The sequence below is a fragment of the Pyrus communis genome, chromosome 10 (genome assembly GCF_041283825.1).
Source record: "Pyrus communis isolate YQ-2024b chromosome 10, ASM4128382v1, whole genome shotgun sequence".
Classification (NCBI taxonomy): domain Eukaryota; kingdom Viridiplantae; phylum Streptophyta; class Magnoliopsida; order Rosales; family Rosaceae; genus Pyrus; species Pyrus communis.
Window position 1 is genome coordinate 8,934,382 of NC_142574.1, and position 18,415 is coordinate 8,952,796.

At 35.9% G+C, this 18,415-nt stretch overlaps 2 protein-coding genes across 3 annotated transcripts; one reads left to right on the forward strand and one right to left on the reverse strand.

The window, feature by feature from the left end:
• The first annotated feature begins 3,132 nt into the window (after positions 1–3,132).
• LOC148693478 (uncharacterized) lies at positions 3,133–4,259 on the forward strand. Its single transcript, XM_088678779.1, has one exon. It carries the CDS (start codon positions 3,423–3,425, stop codon positions 3,996–3,998), a length of 576 nt encoding a protein of 191 aa, XP_088534905.1. The 5' UTR covers positions 3,133–3,422; the 3' UTR covers positions 3,999–4,259.
• A 10,275-nt stretch (positions 4,260–14,534) lies between these two features.
• LOC137729447 (ARM repeat superfamily protein) lies at positions 14,535–18,127 on the reverse strand. 2 transcript variants are annotated; one of them, XM_068468396.2, is made up of 8 exons: positions 17,604–18,127; positions 17,129–17,419; positions 16,744–17,027; positions 16,422–16,550; positions 15,987–16,109; positions 15,646–15,753; positions 15,017–15,195; positions 14,535–14,849 (listed from the first exon to the last, which is right to left on the reverse strand). In XM_068468396.2, the coding sequence occupies exons 1-8, from the start codon at positions 17,752–17,754 to the stop codon at positions 14,726–14,728; spliced, it is 1,389 nt and encodes a 462-aa protein (XP_068324497.1). In that variant the 5' UTR covers positions 17,755–18,127; the 3' UTR covers positions 14,535–14,725. The 2 variants fall into 2 exon arrangements, with proteins under 2 accessions (XP_068324497.1, XP_088534794.1); XM_088678668.1 differs by lacking the exon at positions 15,646–15,753 and having other exon boundaries at positions 17,604–17,947.
• Positions 18,128–18,415: the final 288 nt, after the last annotated feature.

Below are 18,415 nucleotides of genomic sequence, written 5' to 3' on the forward strand. Positions count from 1 at the left end.
ATTTGGTTTTATTTCTACGTTGTAGGAGTGGTTGGTGTATCATTAATGGCGGTGGAGGTGCTGATAGAATGTTTTAACCGTCTTTTTGTAACGGGTCTAGGTTAGGCTCCATTAGGGGCAATTTTGGAATAACAATTTTTTATGTGGGTTGGGCTTTTAATTGAACTAGTGTTTTCAGTTTTTGTATGGCCTGATGTATTGATAATTTGTCCTTATGGTTAAAACTTAAGCCTTTTTATTAAATAATAGTTTAGGATGATCTTTGTTTGCTCGCGTTAATTGTGGCCTCTCGAGCGTCACATTTTATTCGATCTTGAGTACCAGAGTTGTTCTAAAATGACTTAACTCACTCACCGTAAAATCTATATTTAGTGGTGAGGTGAGGACTGTTGCCTGTTGAGGACTTCCGACTTGGATTACTAGTTTCTCATTCACCTACGAACAACTAGGGACAGATAGAGGTGGGATACCAAAGAGAGATCGTACTTTTCGAAGTTTATCTTTCAGCTTTCACCACTCGAACACTTCCTTTAGAAAGATTGGAATGAATTCTGATTAGGGAAGTCGCTACGCACAAGGGACAACTAACAACGTGTAGTGACTGTACCACTTTCTTTGCCTCACATCGGGCACTCCACTATCATGATTTAAGGAAGCAGGCTAGCTAGTGCTATATATATATATATATATATATATATAGATTGAGTTCTGTAAGCTTTTAAGTAAGTACAAGGTGCTCCACTTCTAGAATATTAAGTAATTAATTGGTGAAGAAGGAAGGTTAGCTTAAAAGAAGTCATTCATTGGCGAGGAAGATTGATCTCTTAATTATTACAATATCGGGGAACCCCATCATATATTTTATTCCGTCAAGATATGTTTGCAAGTGAAATAATTGTTTCTTCAACACAGCCGCATCCCTTTCGGAAGATAGTTAAGTCTCTCCGTCTTTTGTTCTATTCTCGAGTCCCTGAACTTATGAAATCTCATTTCTATAGTATACCAATTTGTTAACATACCACTGAGCCCTTTTTTATTAACATAATGACACGAGCCTATATTGCAGCCCGTGCTACTGAATTAGTTGCTTTATATTTGGTACCAACAATTAAGTTTTCCTCTACTTGCTGCATCAAAAATTAAATCACGAGCTTCTGATAAAAACCGAGCAATTCTAGTAAGATTTTTAATATGAATGGCTTTACGCTTTGCAGAGATATAAGGTGCCATTCTAGGATTCCATTTCCAAGTACCATGACCAAAATGAACTTATGCTTCCATCATCTCCCCCAAATTGATGTTCCAATATCTTCTTGTCATTTCTCCCCACACTTCTTTTCTTTTCATAATTTTTAAACTAAATAGTAAAGGAGCAATAACAAACCTCTTGATATAACAAGAAATTTTTTATTACTCCTTTACTTTCAAGAACTCATATATACTAAGACCAAAGTCTTATCCATTTATAGATGGAACTTCAACACAAGCTAGGTCTAGAGGGAAATTATGAGCATTATGTTCATGTACAAAAGTAACACGACGAAAATGGAAAGAAAACGAAACGGACAATCTTTTTTTTTTTTTTTGTATTATTTAATTGAACGTTAGCTCAATCCCTTTTCGTTAACGAACCCTATAAAAACCAAGATAAAAAACCAAGATACTTATTTTGTGTATTATACTATATGAATATCTTAATTCCCAACCTTTGCTATGTATGTAACATATTCTACCAACACCTATCTTTTAATTTTACTGAACAAAAGAATCTCATAGGTTTTAATACAGATTGTAAATATATATTAGGCTTAAAGACCAATTGTAAATATATATTAGGCTTAAAGATTAAAAAATAAAAAAAATAAATTGTTTTAATACAGATGTAAATATATATTAGGTTTCAATAACTACGTTGGGATATTGTCCTTCTTGGATAAAGACCAATTGGATCCTGGGTGTGCGATTTTGGGGATGAGAGTTTTTGCAAAATGTGGAGGTGAAAAGGGTGGAGGAGAGAGAAGGGAGGGGAGGTGAAAAGGGTGGAGGTGGGTCAGGTATAGAGGATTGGGTGGGTGCAAAGGAGAGAAAGGAGGGAGGGGATCGTTGGGGTGAGGAGCAGCTCAGAAAAAAAAAAAAAAAAAAAAAAAAAAAAAAAAAAAAAAAAAAAAAATTGGTTTTGGGGCCGGATAGCTAGGGCTAGAAGAGGGGATTAATACAATTTATTTTTTTATTTTTTAATCTTTTAATATTTACGTGGGCCCATAAAGACACATGGCATTCAATCATTGTCAACGTGGGTGCCATGTCATCAGTTAACAAAGATTTTAACGGAAAACTAAACGAATGTATAAAAGTATCCTATAATTAAAACTTTAGGTACCAAACTGGGATGAAAAAACTTTATATACTAAATGTTGAAAATCAAGAAACTTCAGAGTAATAAGCTGATATTAACCTTATTCATTAATATATTTCAAATGTGTTAATTAAAATTTCCAGCATCGCACAAGCTGATTTGCTGGTTTCCTTAACTCAAGAAGTTTAGGCTTTTGTTTCTTCATTTCCCTTCTGAAATAATTGGAGGGAGGTGGGAAAGACAGAGAAAAGAAGAGATACTTCTGGTCAAATTGGCCTAAAGGACACAATTTTTAACTTCCTTTTTCAGAAAACACGTAACTTTTTGACTTTTTTTCCATACAGAACTGTTAAACTTTTTGACTATCAAGAAAAGCAACCTTGTTTGGAGGTCCACAAATTTTAAGCGACATCCCAATGTAATGACATGATGTGAATCATGAATTCTTAAATCTATGGAGTGACTGGGATTATTTAGTTGATATAAAACCGAACCGATTCAAACTATGCTTATTAAGCTAAATGAAAATAGTTCAAAATGAAAATAGTCACCCAAAATAGAGTGCTCAAGGCTTGAAAAAGAGAAATTATGTGGTCCGACGACCAAACCATGGTGTCATTGCAGACTAAGACTCAAACAAACCTCATACCCAACTTTCTTTGATTTTGAGACCAATATTTACACCAATAATCCCACCCTTTCTTGTACACTTACTCCAATCAAATTTCCCTAACACCTCTCCTTGAAACGCATAGTACCTTTGCACATCAAGGGAAAAAAGCATCACCTAAAAGCGGTTTCGAATTTTCTTACATTCCCCTCTAATTTGAAAAGGGTTTATCTTGGGTTTTGGCCCCCTAAACATTCCCATAGATTCCTCCCTCCTTTTCCCAAATCTCTTTTTTTCATCTCTCACAAACCAATCAATACCATTATTTATTCACATGCCTCCACACACACACACCCAACAACGCCCCCGCCCACTTTTTACTAGTCTCTTCTAAACCCTAAAAATCTTTTCATCTCTTGGATTCAAAAAACTTGACACAAACTACAGCTTTCACCTATGGAGCAGCTGCAACCACCACCCATGGCAGTGACGCAGCAAGCCTACACTACCCATTCGGGTCACGGGTCGGTGGGACCCGTTATTGCAGTGGTTGCAGTGATCACCATTCTCGGAGTCATTGCGGTCATGATTGGTAGGCTCTGCTCCGGTCATCGGATCATGGGTCATGGGGGACACTACAACTTCGAATCATGGGTGGAGACAAAATGTTCTTCGTGTCTTGACGGCAGAATCGACCCTTCTCCACCGCCTCCACCACCGGTCACTGTCTCCGGCGAGGATGTCGCCCTGGCAGAGAGGGCAGACGCATCGCAAGAAATAAAGGAAGAAGAAGAAGAAAAAGAAGAACCCCAACAACATCAGCAGCAGCAACATCAACAACAACATCCTCCGCAGCAGGAACAACATCGACGACAACATCAGCAGCGGCAACAACATCAACAGCAACATCAACAACAACATCCTCCGCAGCAGGAACAACATCGACGACAACATCAGCAGCGGCAACAACATCAACAGCAACAGCAACAGCAACAACACAATTCCCAAGCAGCAAGTAGTAGTGAGTCGTAATTATTGACAAAAAAAAAAAAAAAAATGAATTAGAAAGGAGCTGCTTAATTTATTCTTGAGTTCGGATGCGTTAAAATTTTTATTTGGTAGTGAATTTTCCTTATCCAACGTCTAATTATATGTTTCGTTGGGCTTTTTTCCTTTCAAATTTTTATTATATTTCTTGCCTTTACCATATTTTGGTGGGATGTATTCCATGATGGTTCATGACTCATGATAACATGAGGCAATCAAATTGAAATCGGTGGGGCATTTATTTTATTTTTTATGTATGGATCTTTAACTCTGTTAAATATATATCTTTGACAAGCAGTGGACAGTTACAGCATTCCCCCTTAAATCTAGAGAGCTGTTATTCCAAACCCAATATTTTATCTTTCTACTCATCTTTTTATGAATTTTTTAATTACAAATGTGTCAATTTGTAAAATGATTAATAAGGACCTTAGTTAGCCCTTTTTGCATTACTTTTTATTTTTATAAAAAATAAAAAATAAAAGTTTGGGCGTGATAACTTTTACGCTATGTTTAGATGTCCCTTAAACCCCCGCTCATCCTTCCCATCTCCTTTCATTTAGAGAAAGCAAAAAGAATGAACTTAGAAGATGATGTTTCTATAGAAGAAATAGATAATTATATTTCCGTCGAAGAGGTAAAAGATAATTTTATGTGGGTCATCTTGATTTGTCGACATCGTATAATTGAAGCATAGCTCTGTGACTCTCTCTTTCTCTCTCTCTCTCTATATATATATATATATATATTAAGGGTTATTTTAGGAATAATAGTGGGTGGGAAAATAACAGTTTAATTTTTTAACTTTTTATAGTGGGTGTAAATATAACGTGGGTGAGAAAATAAGACAATGGGGGTGGATCTATCAGCTCTCTAAATCTATTGTGTTCCGGTTTTAAACCTTCTCTCACCCCTTAAAGTCATTTAGAATAAAAATATCCCTTTTATTAAAAGATTATATAGTTTTAATATTATTTTTTTCCCCATCATGGTTATGAATATGAAGATAATGGAATAGTGATGAAAAATAGAAAAATTTATAAATCTGAATTATGGATACGTTTTAAATAGTTTGAGCTTCGGTTGATCATTCTATATTTGGATATCTTTCATTATTTTTTTTAATACATTTGATATCATCTATACTAAATGAGGAGGAGTGGCAAGTAGCCCCCTACCACAATGGTGGAAGAGGAGTGTTCCCTTGCAATACGACATGTGTTGGAACCCTGTCGGCTTCTTAATCTAACATCTAATCTAACAAATCTATCGTTTGAAAAAAACAATTATAAAAAATAAAAAATAAAAAAAAATAAGAAGAAGAAGAAGAAGAAGGACTAGGAGTGGGGCTAAACTTCAAATGAGCTAGCCATAATAATTTGGTTGGAATTCGCTTTTGGCGAGAATTGAATCTAAAACCTCTCACAGCATCTTCAAAAGAGTAAAAAAGTTTACATCAGCAATAACGGTTAAAAAAAAAAAGACAATATTAATATTTTCCAATTGAAATATCAATTCCTATGTGGCACGATGTGGATTATTAAATATCTTTTGGCGAGAATTGAATCTAAGACCTCTCACAGTATCATCAAAAGAGTAAAAGGGTTTACATCAGCAATAACGGTTTAAAAAAAAAAAAGACAATATTAATATTTTTCAATTGAAATATCAATTCCTACGTGGCACGATGTGGATTATTAAATACCAATACCAAATTTGGCAGCAACTTAAAGTCTATTTTTGGTAATTATTAAATGCTTTTCGTCATTTTTATTAATATTTCTTGTTTTAAAAATACTTATTACAATATGAAAAGTAAATAATGTAATAATTAATAGTTTAAATTTGACATATCAGGTGGAGAACAAAATAAAGAAAATCAAAAATCTGAATGCAACATAAGCCTTCAAATTTAATATTTAAGTTTAAAATTTGACATTTCATTTAGAGATAATATCATGCTCTCATCCTTATTCTTATTCTTGGCTTCTTGTGATGTGGTCCATGACTCTATATTAAGGGTTCATTTCAATACCCATTGCATTTTTAGATCTCATATTTTTGAAAGCTAAAAAACTAAAAAATTGAAAATCCATTTAGTAAACACTTTTAGTTTTTAGTAAAAAAAATAAAAATTGAAAACCAAGTTTCTAAAAGACATGAGGCACTAGTTGGGCGGCAAGTTGGGGCCTAGCACCTAGGCGGACTAGATGGATTTAAGTAAATTTATTGTATTTCGTGTAAATAAGTGTTTGTTTATACTTAAAAATACATATAAATTCATCATAAACTACAAAATAGAATGACATATATATTAGGAAGTATTGGAACAATGAAAACATGGGGAGCAAGCATATAATGTGTGTTCATTTAGTATTTAACAAGTCTCTTACAATTTATTGAAAAAAAATAAAACAAAAAATGGAAGTTATCTATTTTCTATCTAAGTGAGTTGCAACTTAGGCGAGTTTGGGCAGATGCCTAGGCAGTCTAGACGGGCACCTTAGCAGATCTAGGCGCCCTTTCTCAAATTTCAAATACTTAATCATTAATCGGGATAGTGGCTAGCCGCCTAGCGATACCTAGAACAGTGTTGAAAACTCATAGCCAAATTTTATATACTAAAAAATGTAGTTTTCACTTTTTATTTTTTTAGTTTTTAATTCTCCTTTTTTTTTAAATAAAAAATTGAAAATAGTTACCAACGAATTTTCAGTTTTTAATGCAAGTAAAAATTAATAACATATGTGTGAGATCCCACATCGCTCAAGGGAGTGGTCCTTATATGTATATTTCCATCTCTACCTAGCACGAGGTCTTTTGGGAGCTCACTAGCTTCGGGTTCCATTGGAACTCCGAAGTTAAGCGAGTAGTGCATGAGAGCACTCCCATAATGGGTGACCCATTGGGAAGTTTTCGTGTGAGTTCCCAGAAACAAAACCATGAGGGTGTGCTAGTGACCCAAAGCGGACAATATCGTGTTACGGTGGAGTCGAGCCCAGGAAATGGTCCCGCCTGGGTCGGGATGTGACAATATGTTTATCAGAATACTCTTAAAATAATTAACATTTTTTTAATCATATAGCACAACTAGGATTTGGGGTTTATGTCAGTTTTGGTCTTTTCTGTCTAAAGTAAAGGAGTGTTAATGATCAAATTTCGGAGGTTAACAAAGACCAATGTGGTCAGCCCAAGATGGGCTCGGGATTGAAATAATAAGAACTTAACAACGGGACTTAAGTGGTTTACCCTTAATACTGGGCTATGTCAATTGTGGTGCTAAGATATATTGAATAAAGGTTACACTAGTCGCTCAATATAATCTAGTCTCTCTTTTTATTTAGACTTGTTATAAGGAATATTTGTCCTTGTTATATAGGCTCTCATTGAGCCTCAAGAGTCTAGAATCGAGTTTTTCACTGCATTTGCATTTGATGAACCAAGCACGTTGGCATGACCTACTAGATGCCTTTCCATTCTTTAGTCAACACGTGGTGACAAAGTGACACTCGTTCATATCCACTTGCATATTTTCTTTGGTCAACGCGTACTAAGCACCTTTCTTGGCCCTGGGGTTGGTGGAAACCCAAGCCCGAGGGTTTGATCTGTCAGTCTTTATGTCCCTTAAGCTTTTGCTCTCACTAATGGCCACCACATGACCTAGGGGTTGCCACCCAAGTAGGCCTGCCCCTAGAACTTCGTGCTCAAAAGTTGTTAGTAATGCCAACTTACTTTTAGCGGTCAAGAAGTACTTTATGGGGAAATGCTCGAGTTTACTACTAGCAAGCAAACTAGACCATTGAGTGGCCGTCCATAATGTTCGGGATTGTCCTTCCCAGTTCTGTTGGGCCTTGGTCTTCTCTCCTTTGGGCCTTTGTCTTTCTTTCTTATTTGAGCCTTTGTCTTCCTTTCTCCTTTGGGCTTTTATCTTCCTTCAAGCATGTACTATTTTAGGGACCAAAAAGGACCCTATGTTAACAAAGAGAAATAATGAATTAAACAAACAAGTTTTGATCTTCTGTTGTGATTGATAAACAAATAAATGTTACAGTGGTATACAGATGAGAGATAATCTTTACTAGAGATTGAAGTGGAGCTAGGTGATAGATCTCTTTGTTTATTTTCTATGTCAGAGTAGGGTAGGAAATGAGGGACAATGACTTTGAAGAAAGTTGTGATATTATTAGATTATATATATATATATATATATATATATATATATATATATATATATATTGTTTTTACACTTCTTACTATTTTATTCACCTTCTTCACTATGTTGGTCATCCATATTCTTAGATTTGACAACCGTGTTGTGTTTGTTGTATCTGTGTCATATCTTAGTAGATCATGTTCGTGTCAACCCTGTTAAAGTGAACAGGTAATATGATCCGATTCGAACTCAACCTGTTAAAAATAAATGCAAAACGTCATACTAAATTAGTATCTACATGTTGTCACTAAATTAGTGTCTCAATACCCGAAACACTAAACCCTAGCCCTAAATCCTAAACCTAAACCATAAAAATTCCAACGACGATGTAGCCATCGTCATAGTGTAAAGGATGCAATCACGACTATCACCATAATTTGTTCACATTGTTTGCTCTTGTAAATTAATTATTATGAATTATCACACAATTTTAGCACCACCTAAAAAACATTGTTCACAAGGGTTTGGAGGGATTTAAAATCTAAACAGTGATCAACTCATTGTCAAAGTATAGTGGATGTGATCACGAGCATTTGCATATTTGTTTTATGTTTTTCACACTTGTAAATTAATTATTATAAATTTTAATGTAATTTGTTTTTCTTGTTATTAATTTACAAGTGTTAAAGATATGAAAAAAAGGTAAATGCTCATGATCGAATTCTCTACATTAATAAATAAAAAATTCATAAAATTAATATACAAGTGTGACAAAATGTGAAAAAAAAATATACAAACACTCATGATTGTATACTTTACACTTGGAATATAGTTACATTGTTGTATGGATTTTTGAAACCCTCGAAACCCTTACGAATAATGTTTTTTGTTTGAGTGAAAAATTCATAATAATTAATGTACAGGTGCGAAAATGTAAAAAAATAAATAAATAAAATACATATGCTTGTAATGACAAACCTTACAACTTTCATGAAAAGAATCATCTCCGGAATTCAACACCATAATCTATAAACGTTAGATATGTATTTAACCATTGGTTGTCATTGTCGTTTACAGTTCATTCTTCTCATCGGATTTTCTTCTTCAAATTTTCTTTTTTGAAAATATGATCTTTTAGTGGATGCATGCATAATAATAAACAGGTCGAATCTTTGATATCATCTGATATTTATGATCAACTGAAATATGAGTCGATATTGTACACTTTCTAGAGACTTTATAAACTCCAAGCAATACTTTCACCAACTGTAAAAATCTGAACGTGATATCAAAGGTCTAAAGCATTCATCTTTATGCATCCCTAAAAGATCACGTTTTTAGAAAAGAAAATCTGAAAAACGAAACCCAGTGAGAAGAATGGAGTGTAAATGTAAATGACAATTGACGGTTAAATACAAATCTAGGGTTTGTGGATTTTGGCGTCGATTTAGAAGTTGACCCCCTTCACAAAGTTGTAGAGCTTGTCACTACAAGCGTTTGTATATATTTTTTACATTTTTCACACCGGATACATTAATTATTATGAATTTTGATTAATTTTACACTCAACAAAAAACACTACTCATGAAGGTTTGGAGGGTTTTAAAAATCCAAACGTCAATATAACCATCATTCAAACGTAGAAGATGCAATCATGAGCATTTATATATTTTTTTTCACATTTTCCAAACATATATATTAATTATTATGAACTTTTAGTTATTTTGAACTCCCTTAAAAATAATGTTCACGAGGGTTTACAGGGTTTTAAAAATTCAAATGACAATGTGCCCATCATCAAAGCGTGGAGGAGATCACGGGCATTTGCATATTTGTTTAACATTTTTCACACTTGTAAATTAATTATTATGAATATTTATATTTTCTTACAAAGTACCAAAGCAAATAAAAAAATAATAATTAATTTACAAGTATGAAAGTTTTGAAAAAAAATATGTAAACGCTCGTGATTACGTTCTTTGCTCTTTGAGACAATATTACAACAGTCATAAATATATTTACTTTTTGTTTAGGTCGAAATACAGAAATGTTTACTAGTATTTGTAACTTATTTGGTTGGATTGGACTATATATGGTGAGTCATATCAGTGTCGAGAGTGATGCACATTCGTTTATATGCCCTGATAGCCCTGATTATTGCCAATGATAAGTCGGAGACCGAGACACCTAGACCTCTGGCTAGCTGAGCTCTTCAACATATATATAGAGGCTAAAGAATCAGCAAGCAAACCTTGGTTCTTCTGTATATGGTAATGACTGATGCTGATATGTTATATATGTACGTATAATTTCCTTTTGCAGAAACAAAAAGCAAATAATAGAGGAAAATCGTACAAAATTGGACATATGGAAATTCCACCTTCATATATTTATCCGACGACATCATCACATGGTGGCCTAAAGAGGTTGATGGATGGGTGACTCTTGTTGCTGTGTGTGTTGGTTTATGAAAATTCCACGTGATGCGAGTAGCTTTTGTCCCAGCTTCCATGCCAACCAGCCACCACCAGTCCACTACTGTCCACACCAACACCATTTTAGAATGTAGGACGTACACAATATATGGCATCTACTGCTCTTTGTGCTGATCTTCTGTGTCCACCATATCTAGTTGTGTGAAAATTTGAAGGTCACAACAAAATATATGGTTTTTATCACAAATAGTTCTTAAAATTGACTCATGCACACCATTAAAATAGTTTCCGAAATTAAAAATTGATCAATGTAGTCCGTGAAAATAGGTGTCACAAATCAATATGGTCATTCTACCATAACTCTGTCTAAATTTATATTATATGTTGATGTGGCACATAAATGGGTCCAATAAGATTTACAACTTTTTTTTATCATAAATGATCCTCAAAATTGACCCACATCATCAAAATGATCCTTGAAATTGAAAATCGATCAATGTCCCTGAAAATAGGTGTGACAAATCAAAGTGGTCTTTCCATAACAATTCTGTCAAAAATGTTGTCATGTGTTGATGTGGGTTTAATTTTTAATTGTCAAAATACCTTTTTGCACAAGGGGGTTATCTCAAGGCAGAGCTCACCGTTCTGTGCATCACCAAGGTCACTGGGAGAGCGTCCAACAAGCTCTCCAAGATTAAGGTTATGAGGTTGTTGATCGTCCGAATATTAATGGCGATGTCATAGAAATCATTCTAAGCCAAGCCGTCACCAAAGGTGGTCTCCATCCTGGCCCAATTCGGTGAATGGTGTCGAAGGGTGTAAAGATGGGTGTCGTGATAATTTTTTTTTTTTTTTCAAAAAAGAGACGGTGAAGGTTACCATAGATGGAGGTAGACGAGTGTGGGTTGGAAACCGAGGTTATTGCAAGACTGATTTTTTGGTTGAAAGCTTTTTTAATTATTAAATTTTTAAATTATTAAACCTATTTCTAATTTATTTTTAAGTTAATTAGCCTTGTGGGACCCATTTACGTGTCACATTAACACATAACAAAAATTTTAAAAGAATTGTGACGAAAGTACCACATTGATTTGAGACGCCTATTCTAGGACTACATTGATTTGCAACACCTATTTTCAGGGGCTACATTAATCGATTTTCAATCTGAAAGGCTATCTTGATAGTGTGAGCCAATTTCAAGGTCCATTTGTGATAAAAATGACTTGTGGGACCCATTTGTGTGTCACATCAGCACATAAGATAATTTTTTATAGAATTGTGATAGAATGTCCACATTGATTAGCGACATTTATTTTCAGGGACTACATTGATCAAATTTCAATTTAAGGGATCATTTTGATGGTGTGAGTCAATTTCAGAGATCATTTTTGTAAAAACTACAAGATATATACAAAAAAAAAAAATTCTTGAAACCAGCACTATCTAACTTCCTCATTCTTTTCTCAAGTGTGGTTTAGACCAAACTAGATTTTCTGTTCATCGTCAACAGTGTATTAGCTTTTATTTTTAATATATAGAAGGTATCTCACCACACATTGATAAAACAATTTAGCACCTGAGTGAAGACAGCTGGCTGAGTCCGTACTCCGAAGTCGCCAGGAGTGCTTTGACCACGATACGGGATTGATTACTTTTGTTCACACTGGGAACCACCTGATAGATCATTCCCCCATGGGGCAGTACTTGGCCTTCTCTTCCCGCCGGGTCTAGTCTTGCATAGTGAGCGTGCACTGTTATCACTCTAGGGAGGTGGTATTTTGGTTCTTACAAATGTCATCGCGGTTGATCACTAGTGGCCAACACTCTAGCTTAGCTTCTGGTCAGAATGACCCGGCAACAGAAATGCCCAGTACATCTGATGCATCGGGGCGGATGCTCCAATCTGCCAAGTGTCTTCACAACTAGGGACAACACGAGCCTATGCCAACCCCAACTTACGCTGTTGACGCTGCGTAGACTGATGCCGATTCTGCAGTAACGTACACGGAGGGAGATGAGAACTCCCAACCGGAAAGAAGACCAAAGTGCGAATGACCTGTAGAAGCGCCTCCAACCAGATCACATGCTTATTGTAAAACCGGATCATGATAGATTACAGCCCACTCCATCAGTAAGCGAGCCAAAATTTCAACAGCTTATTGGCTCACGACATGGGTGTTATCCTTCGCACCAAGTGCCCCATGCTCACCCCTTCATGGAAAAAGCTCTCCCCCAAGTGCGTAACGATATGATGAGAAAGATTTCGATAAGTGTAGAATTCTTATTGCTTTTGTAACTTTGTTGGACTATAGTTTCCCAAAAAACAAAACAAAACTATGTTGGACTGTAAATTATTTATGATGATTTATTTTAAATATATATGTGTGTGTAAGCCTGGCAAACAGATTGTGTTTGTCGTGTTCGCGTCGTTTTCGTGTAATATCTGTTATCTTAACGGGCCATGTTGTGTCACGCTCATTATCTTAACAGGTTCTTAATGGGTCAGGTCATTTTACCCAATAAGTAAAATGACCAACCCGTTATGACCTATTAAGAAAAATTATTACCACATTACCACATAAATATTACTACAAAATATCTTAACAAGATTCGCTCGATCCAGAGAGAATCGAAGACAAAAGTAGCAGATCAACTGGTGGTGGGTTACTGGGTCATAAGTGGTAACAATGGTGTGGTGGAAGGAGACTAGAGAGGGTGGTTGTGGAGTCATGGTGTGCCGGAATTGAGATTCAAGATTGAGATTTGAGAGTTCAGATCAAGAGAGAGAGAGCGCAGCTACTTCAATTCAAACCTTAGAGAATGAGAGAAAGAGTCTAATTATGGCTAAGAAAAACATTGGACGGCCGAGATTAGATCTCAACCGATCCAACGGTTATCAATTTTTTAAATTTAATTTAAGGGAACTGTTATTGGCACTCTAAAAATCTCATTCTACACTCCTCACAAGTGTATTTTTCTTTCCCAATATAGAAAGTTTGAAGTGTAGAATGAGATTTTTGGAATGCTAATAAAAATTCGCTAATTTAAATATATCTATATATATTTATATTTTAACTTTCAATTCAGTTTGGAATGAAATCCTACTTTTGTTAATTATAGTATTTTTTTTCAGTAGTATAAAATTATTAAATTAATATTTTTCTTATCGTATAACGGATTACCCATGTATATAGCTAGAACGACCCATTATCATAACAAGTGCTTATCGAATCACCCTTTAATGACTCGATTCATTATCTATCGACCCGAAAACCTGTTAATTTCGTGTCAGAATAACGGATCGTGTCAAAAATTGCCAAGCCTATGTAGTGCCCTGTTTGGCAGATCGGATAAAAGATCGGATAGGATTAGTTATACGGACTTGGGTGTTTGGCGTTCACTCGTACTAAATAAGCACCGGATTAATTTAACCGGTCCGATAAGATAACACGATATACACCCGCTTAATAAAACCAACCAAAACGCCCGGATTATTTAGTTGGGGAAGAAGAATATGGGAGAGAAAGGGAGGGAGCTTGGGGGGTGTGGCAGAGAGAGCTAGGGAACAATTATTTGGGATTCTTCGACAGTCGAGGAAGAAGGGAGAGAGAGGGAGGGTGTTTGGGGGGTCCGCAGAAATCTGGGAACAAAAAAATGATTTAATTTTTTTTTTAAATTTTTTTTTTAAGTTTGATTCATCCTATCTAGTATAATACCAAACACAGTATAAATAATACGATCACTAGTCCGATACTGCACCAAACACCCGACTAATTTAGTCAGTACTATCCGGTGGCTATTTATCCTATCCAACAGAAATAATCAGTACAGTCCGAGCTGCCAAACGAGACCTATATAATTATCGGTTGATAGTTCATTACTTTAATCACAAGCCTAAGAGCATAAACTAAAACATGAAAAGGAAAAAAGGAATTTCAGGAAAAATAAAGATTACGGTCTGTTGTACCATCTTCAGCAACGGGGCCAATTAAAAGGCTGTAACAACATACTGTCACAAAAGATACATTAAAGTAGCGCTCATGCAAATGCTAAAGCAAACAGGGAAGATAATCTAAGCACGCAAAATTGTGGTTCAAGAAACAGGAGTATATGCACTTTGAAGTTTACAAGTTGTAGTCGTCAAGTCCCAGATCCCTCAATGCATCGGTAGCGGCTTCCTTACAACTTACATGGTTTTGCTTGGCCATCCTTATGTGTTTCTCGATACCGCTATTGAGCAGAATAGTTCTGTGAAGTGAAAAAATTGATATCACAAGAGTTGGGTATTATGCAAGAACCACAGCAAAAAACAATGCCATGCATGATATGAGAAAATAGATGTGACACTGAAAACAAAAAGACGGGAAGAGAAAGTGTCACGGGGAGTGAGATGCATTTATAACAAAAAGACTTGCCTGTTGGCTGCGTTTCTTGAGACAAGATTCCGAATCATGAGACAGGAGTTCCTCTGCATTTGCTGTGCCGCAGGGAACTTCTGCATAGCTTGGAGGGCAAGTTCTCCAGCCCCAGCTTCAATGGCAATGGCTGCATTGTCTGGGGACCTTAAGGAGAGTACAGAAATAACAGCCATAATCTGAACCATAACAGAAAGAATCAATGCGAAGATTGAGCAAAAGAACAAATGTTCGTATCAACTGCAAATCACAGTTAGAATTAGCAGTTTGGGAAATCATTTCAACATTATGCTTTCGCAAGGATCTCATCGCTGAAAATATTTTGTTCAGCATTCTTCCATATTAAAATTCAAACAAAGACACAACATTTTCTTGCTAACGAGAATGTTAACTCTGCCATATCATTAAAGTCATCCAATCAACTTACAGTGACACTATAGAAACCTAAAATGCAACAGTTGAAAGATTCAGATGAATACAGAATGCAAGAGTTGAAACATTCAGAAAAATACAGCTAACATCTAGCGATACTAGCACATAAACCGAGAATTTCCCTTGAACGGAAACCTCAGCCCCATAATGTGTTCAAAAGTATGCAAATTCAATGTGAAAGAATTGTGGTTCCTTACCTCTTGAAGGATAGAAGGGTCATCAAAAAATCTAGATGACAGTTTCATTAGCCTATCCATACCCTTCTTCTCAACAATGGCATTCTTATTTGTGTCACTTCCTGCCAACTAAAATACAATAATGCATAAGAGGCACTAAAATGCTTCACCAGAAAGTAACACCAATAATTTTCTAAGTAGCACGAGTAAATGATAATGAATGTATTTACTCACACGAATTGTGGTCCAAGAGTTATATATAAAACCATAGAAGATAGAGTTGAAATTTAAAACATTCAATTTTGGATTCAAAAGCTAAATAGTAAGCCAATTCACATGCAAATGATAAGTGTGATTTAGACCTTGCAGAGCAAAGAACAGCAAACTTTAGCAACAGTTTTGTTGCCTTGTTCACTACTGTCATCAATACATAAGAGAACTGCATCAATTCCACCATTTTCGGCAATGGATGTACATATTTCATCCTGTGGAAAATTGAAGACCAATAAATAACAGAATTAGAACAAGAAAATATTCAGCGTACAAAATACTACATTAGTTGTTAGTAAATTTCCATATCATTCAGACACATTTTCCAGTCATAAGTCATACCGATCAAAGAACAAAAAGGACATATAGGGTGAAAATAATGAATTGATTAACTGATCTTATAACAAAGTCTAACACACAAGTCAGAATGTTCCACACTGACTGAACATTAAAACTATGAAGGCCAAACAGTCATTATTAAAACATCAACTCTTAATTTGTATCACATCAGATTACAAAAGTCTTACATTGACAGCGACAGCCTTTAAAGCAATGCTTGCTGAAACAAGACTAGATGAGCTAAGCCCCGCACGTACTGATTCAACCAGAGCTCCAGCAATTCCAATTTTGGCAAAGTTCCGCGCATAACCATAAACCTGAATTTTGCATTCACGGCATTAGTCGTCAAGGAACATGTTATAAACACTTGAATGAAAAGGTTCCATAAAGAAGCTTCTGGATATCTAATCATGAACTATCGCTCAACTCATTTATGTTTATTACAGTTCTACATTTGAGACAAAAAAAAAAAAAAAAATTGCTGGAATTTTGCAATAAACCTCAACTTACTTGTGAAGCCAAAACACGATTATCATCAGGTGTTAAGAGAACCCGTATAGCATCATACAAACTCTCAATGCTGACTTCCCTTTTTACACTCAATACTCGCAGAATAAGCTCATCAATCTTCAACTCCATGAATAACTCCTTTATGACCTCATTACTCGTTGCAGCCGCAGCAACGACAGAAAAACCACTACTCACTATGTCAATATTCTCAAATCCATCAGTTAGAATACCCACCAAAATCTTTGGTCCACCACTTGCCCTAAATGCTTCTCTACTTTGCAAATCTACAAATCAACAAAAATCCAGAAAATTACACACAACTCATGCAACGTCTTAGAAAGACTTCATGAGAAACCAAAGAAGCAAGATAGGCTGTCCATCATACCATGTAGCAATGAAGCCAATGCCCTCAACGCCAAAAAAACAGCGCGTTCGCACCCGATCTCAATCTTAGAACATATAGAACAAACTATTTCAACCCCTCCATTTCTAGAAGCTATTGCTGCATTCCCAGAACCTTCGGCTTTACAGAGCTCGGTAAGTTTATCAAGTAAATCCACAACTTCATCGCCAATTTGACTGTTTGGACTAGAATTCAACTGGCTCAATCTATCCAAGCACTGTAACACAGGATTGTCTTTCACACTACCCTCTCCGGGGACACAGGTCACGATCCCTGCCAAACAAAAGAACTAAAATTTACATAACAAAACGAAACAAATGCTGCATTCATCAAATGGGTTCTGTTTGGTTTCCGAGAAAATGCGGGAATAGAAATTGCAGCAATCTCTCTGTTTGCTCTACTTTTTCTACAAAACGAATCGTATTGGGGGATTTGGGGGTGTAAGAGAGAAGAGTACCGGAGAGATCGACGCCCTGGAGAGTTAGCGTTTGGATGGCGTCTTCGAGGGCCTCGGTGGGGTCCATGCCGAGATCTTCCATGTTCTCCTTCACCACCTCGTCGAAGGCCTCCTGAGAGATCGTACGGGCGGCGTTCTTCGGTGGGCCCATCTCTACAGTTTCCGGCACCGTCCGATCGCACTGGGTTGTGGTGGTGCCTGGGATGGACGATGGTAGTAGAGTTCTGGAGAGTTGAGAGTGGAGAGAGTGGGTGGCAAAAGGCAGCGCGCCGATTTGAAAACCAGGGATGGTCTGAGATTTGATTTGGGGGTTACTAGTCTGCCATCAGACTCTGCTCACAGCCAATTATGTCATCCCACCTGTCACTAAAATTATTGGGTGTTTAAATAAATATAATTTTTATGTTCTCATTTTCTTCTCATTCTTTTTTTCTCTAGCCTTGTAATTTTATTTTTGTCAAACAATAGATAAATACACACAAAATAATTTGATTGGGACACCCAAAAAAATGATGAATAAGGTAATGGATATGAGTAGGCTGGAGATTGAGCAATCAAATGTTACATTCTGCTTCTAGTTTAATTGTAAATTCGTCATTTCAGGTGACGTTTTATTACAATAGCAGAAAACAATCATATCTATACACTCTGGTGTTAATGACAAAATTAAGAGATTATCCATGTCAAATTGAGTTTGCACGAAGAAAATTTGAGTGAGTTTTTAGGTGGGTCGTTGCTAGAAGCTTAATGCAGGTTTACTTAAACATGGATTTGTTAATATAGGGGGATTTTGTGTTAACCGAAGAAAATAT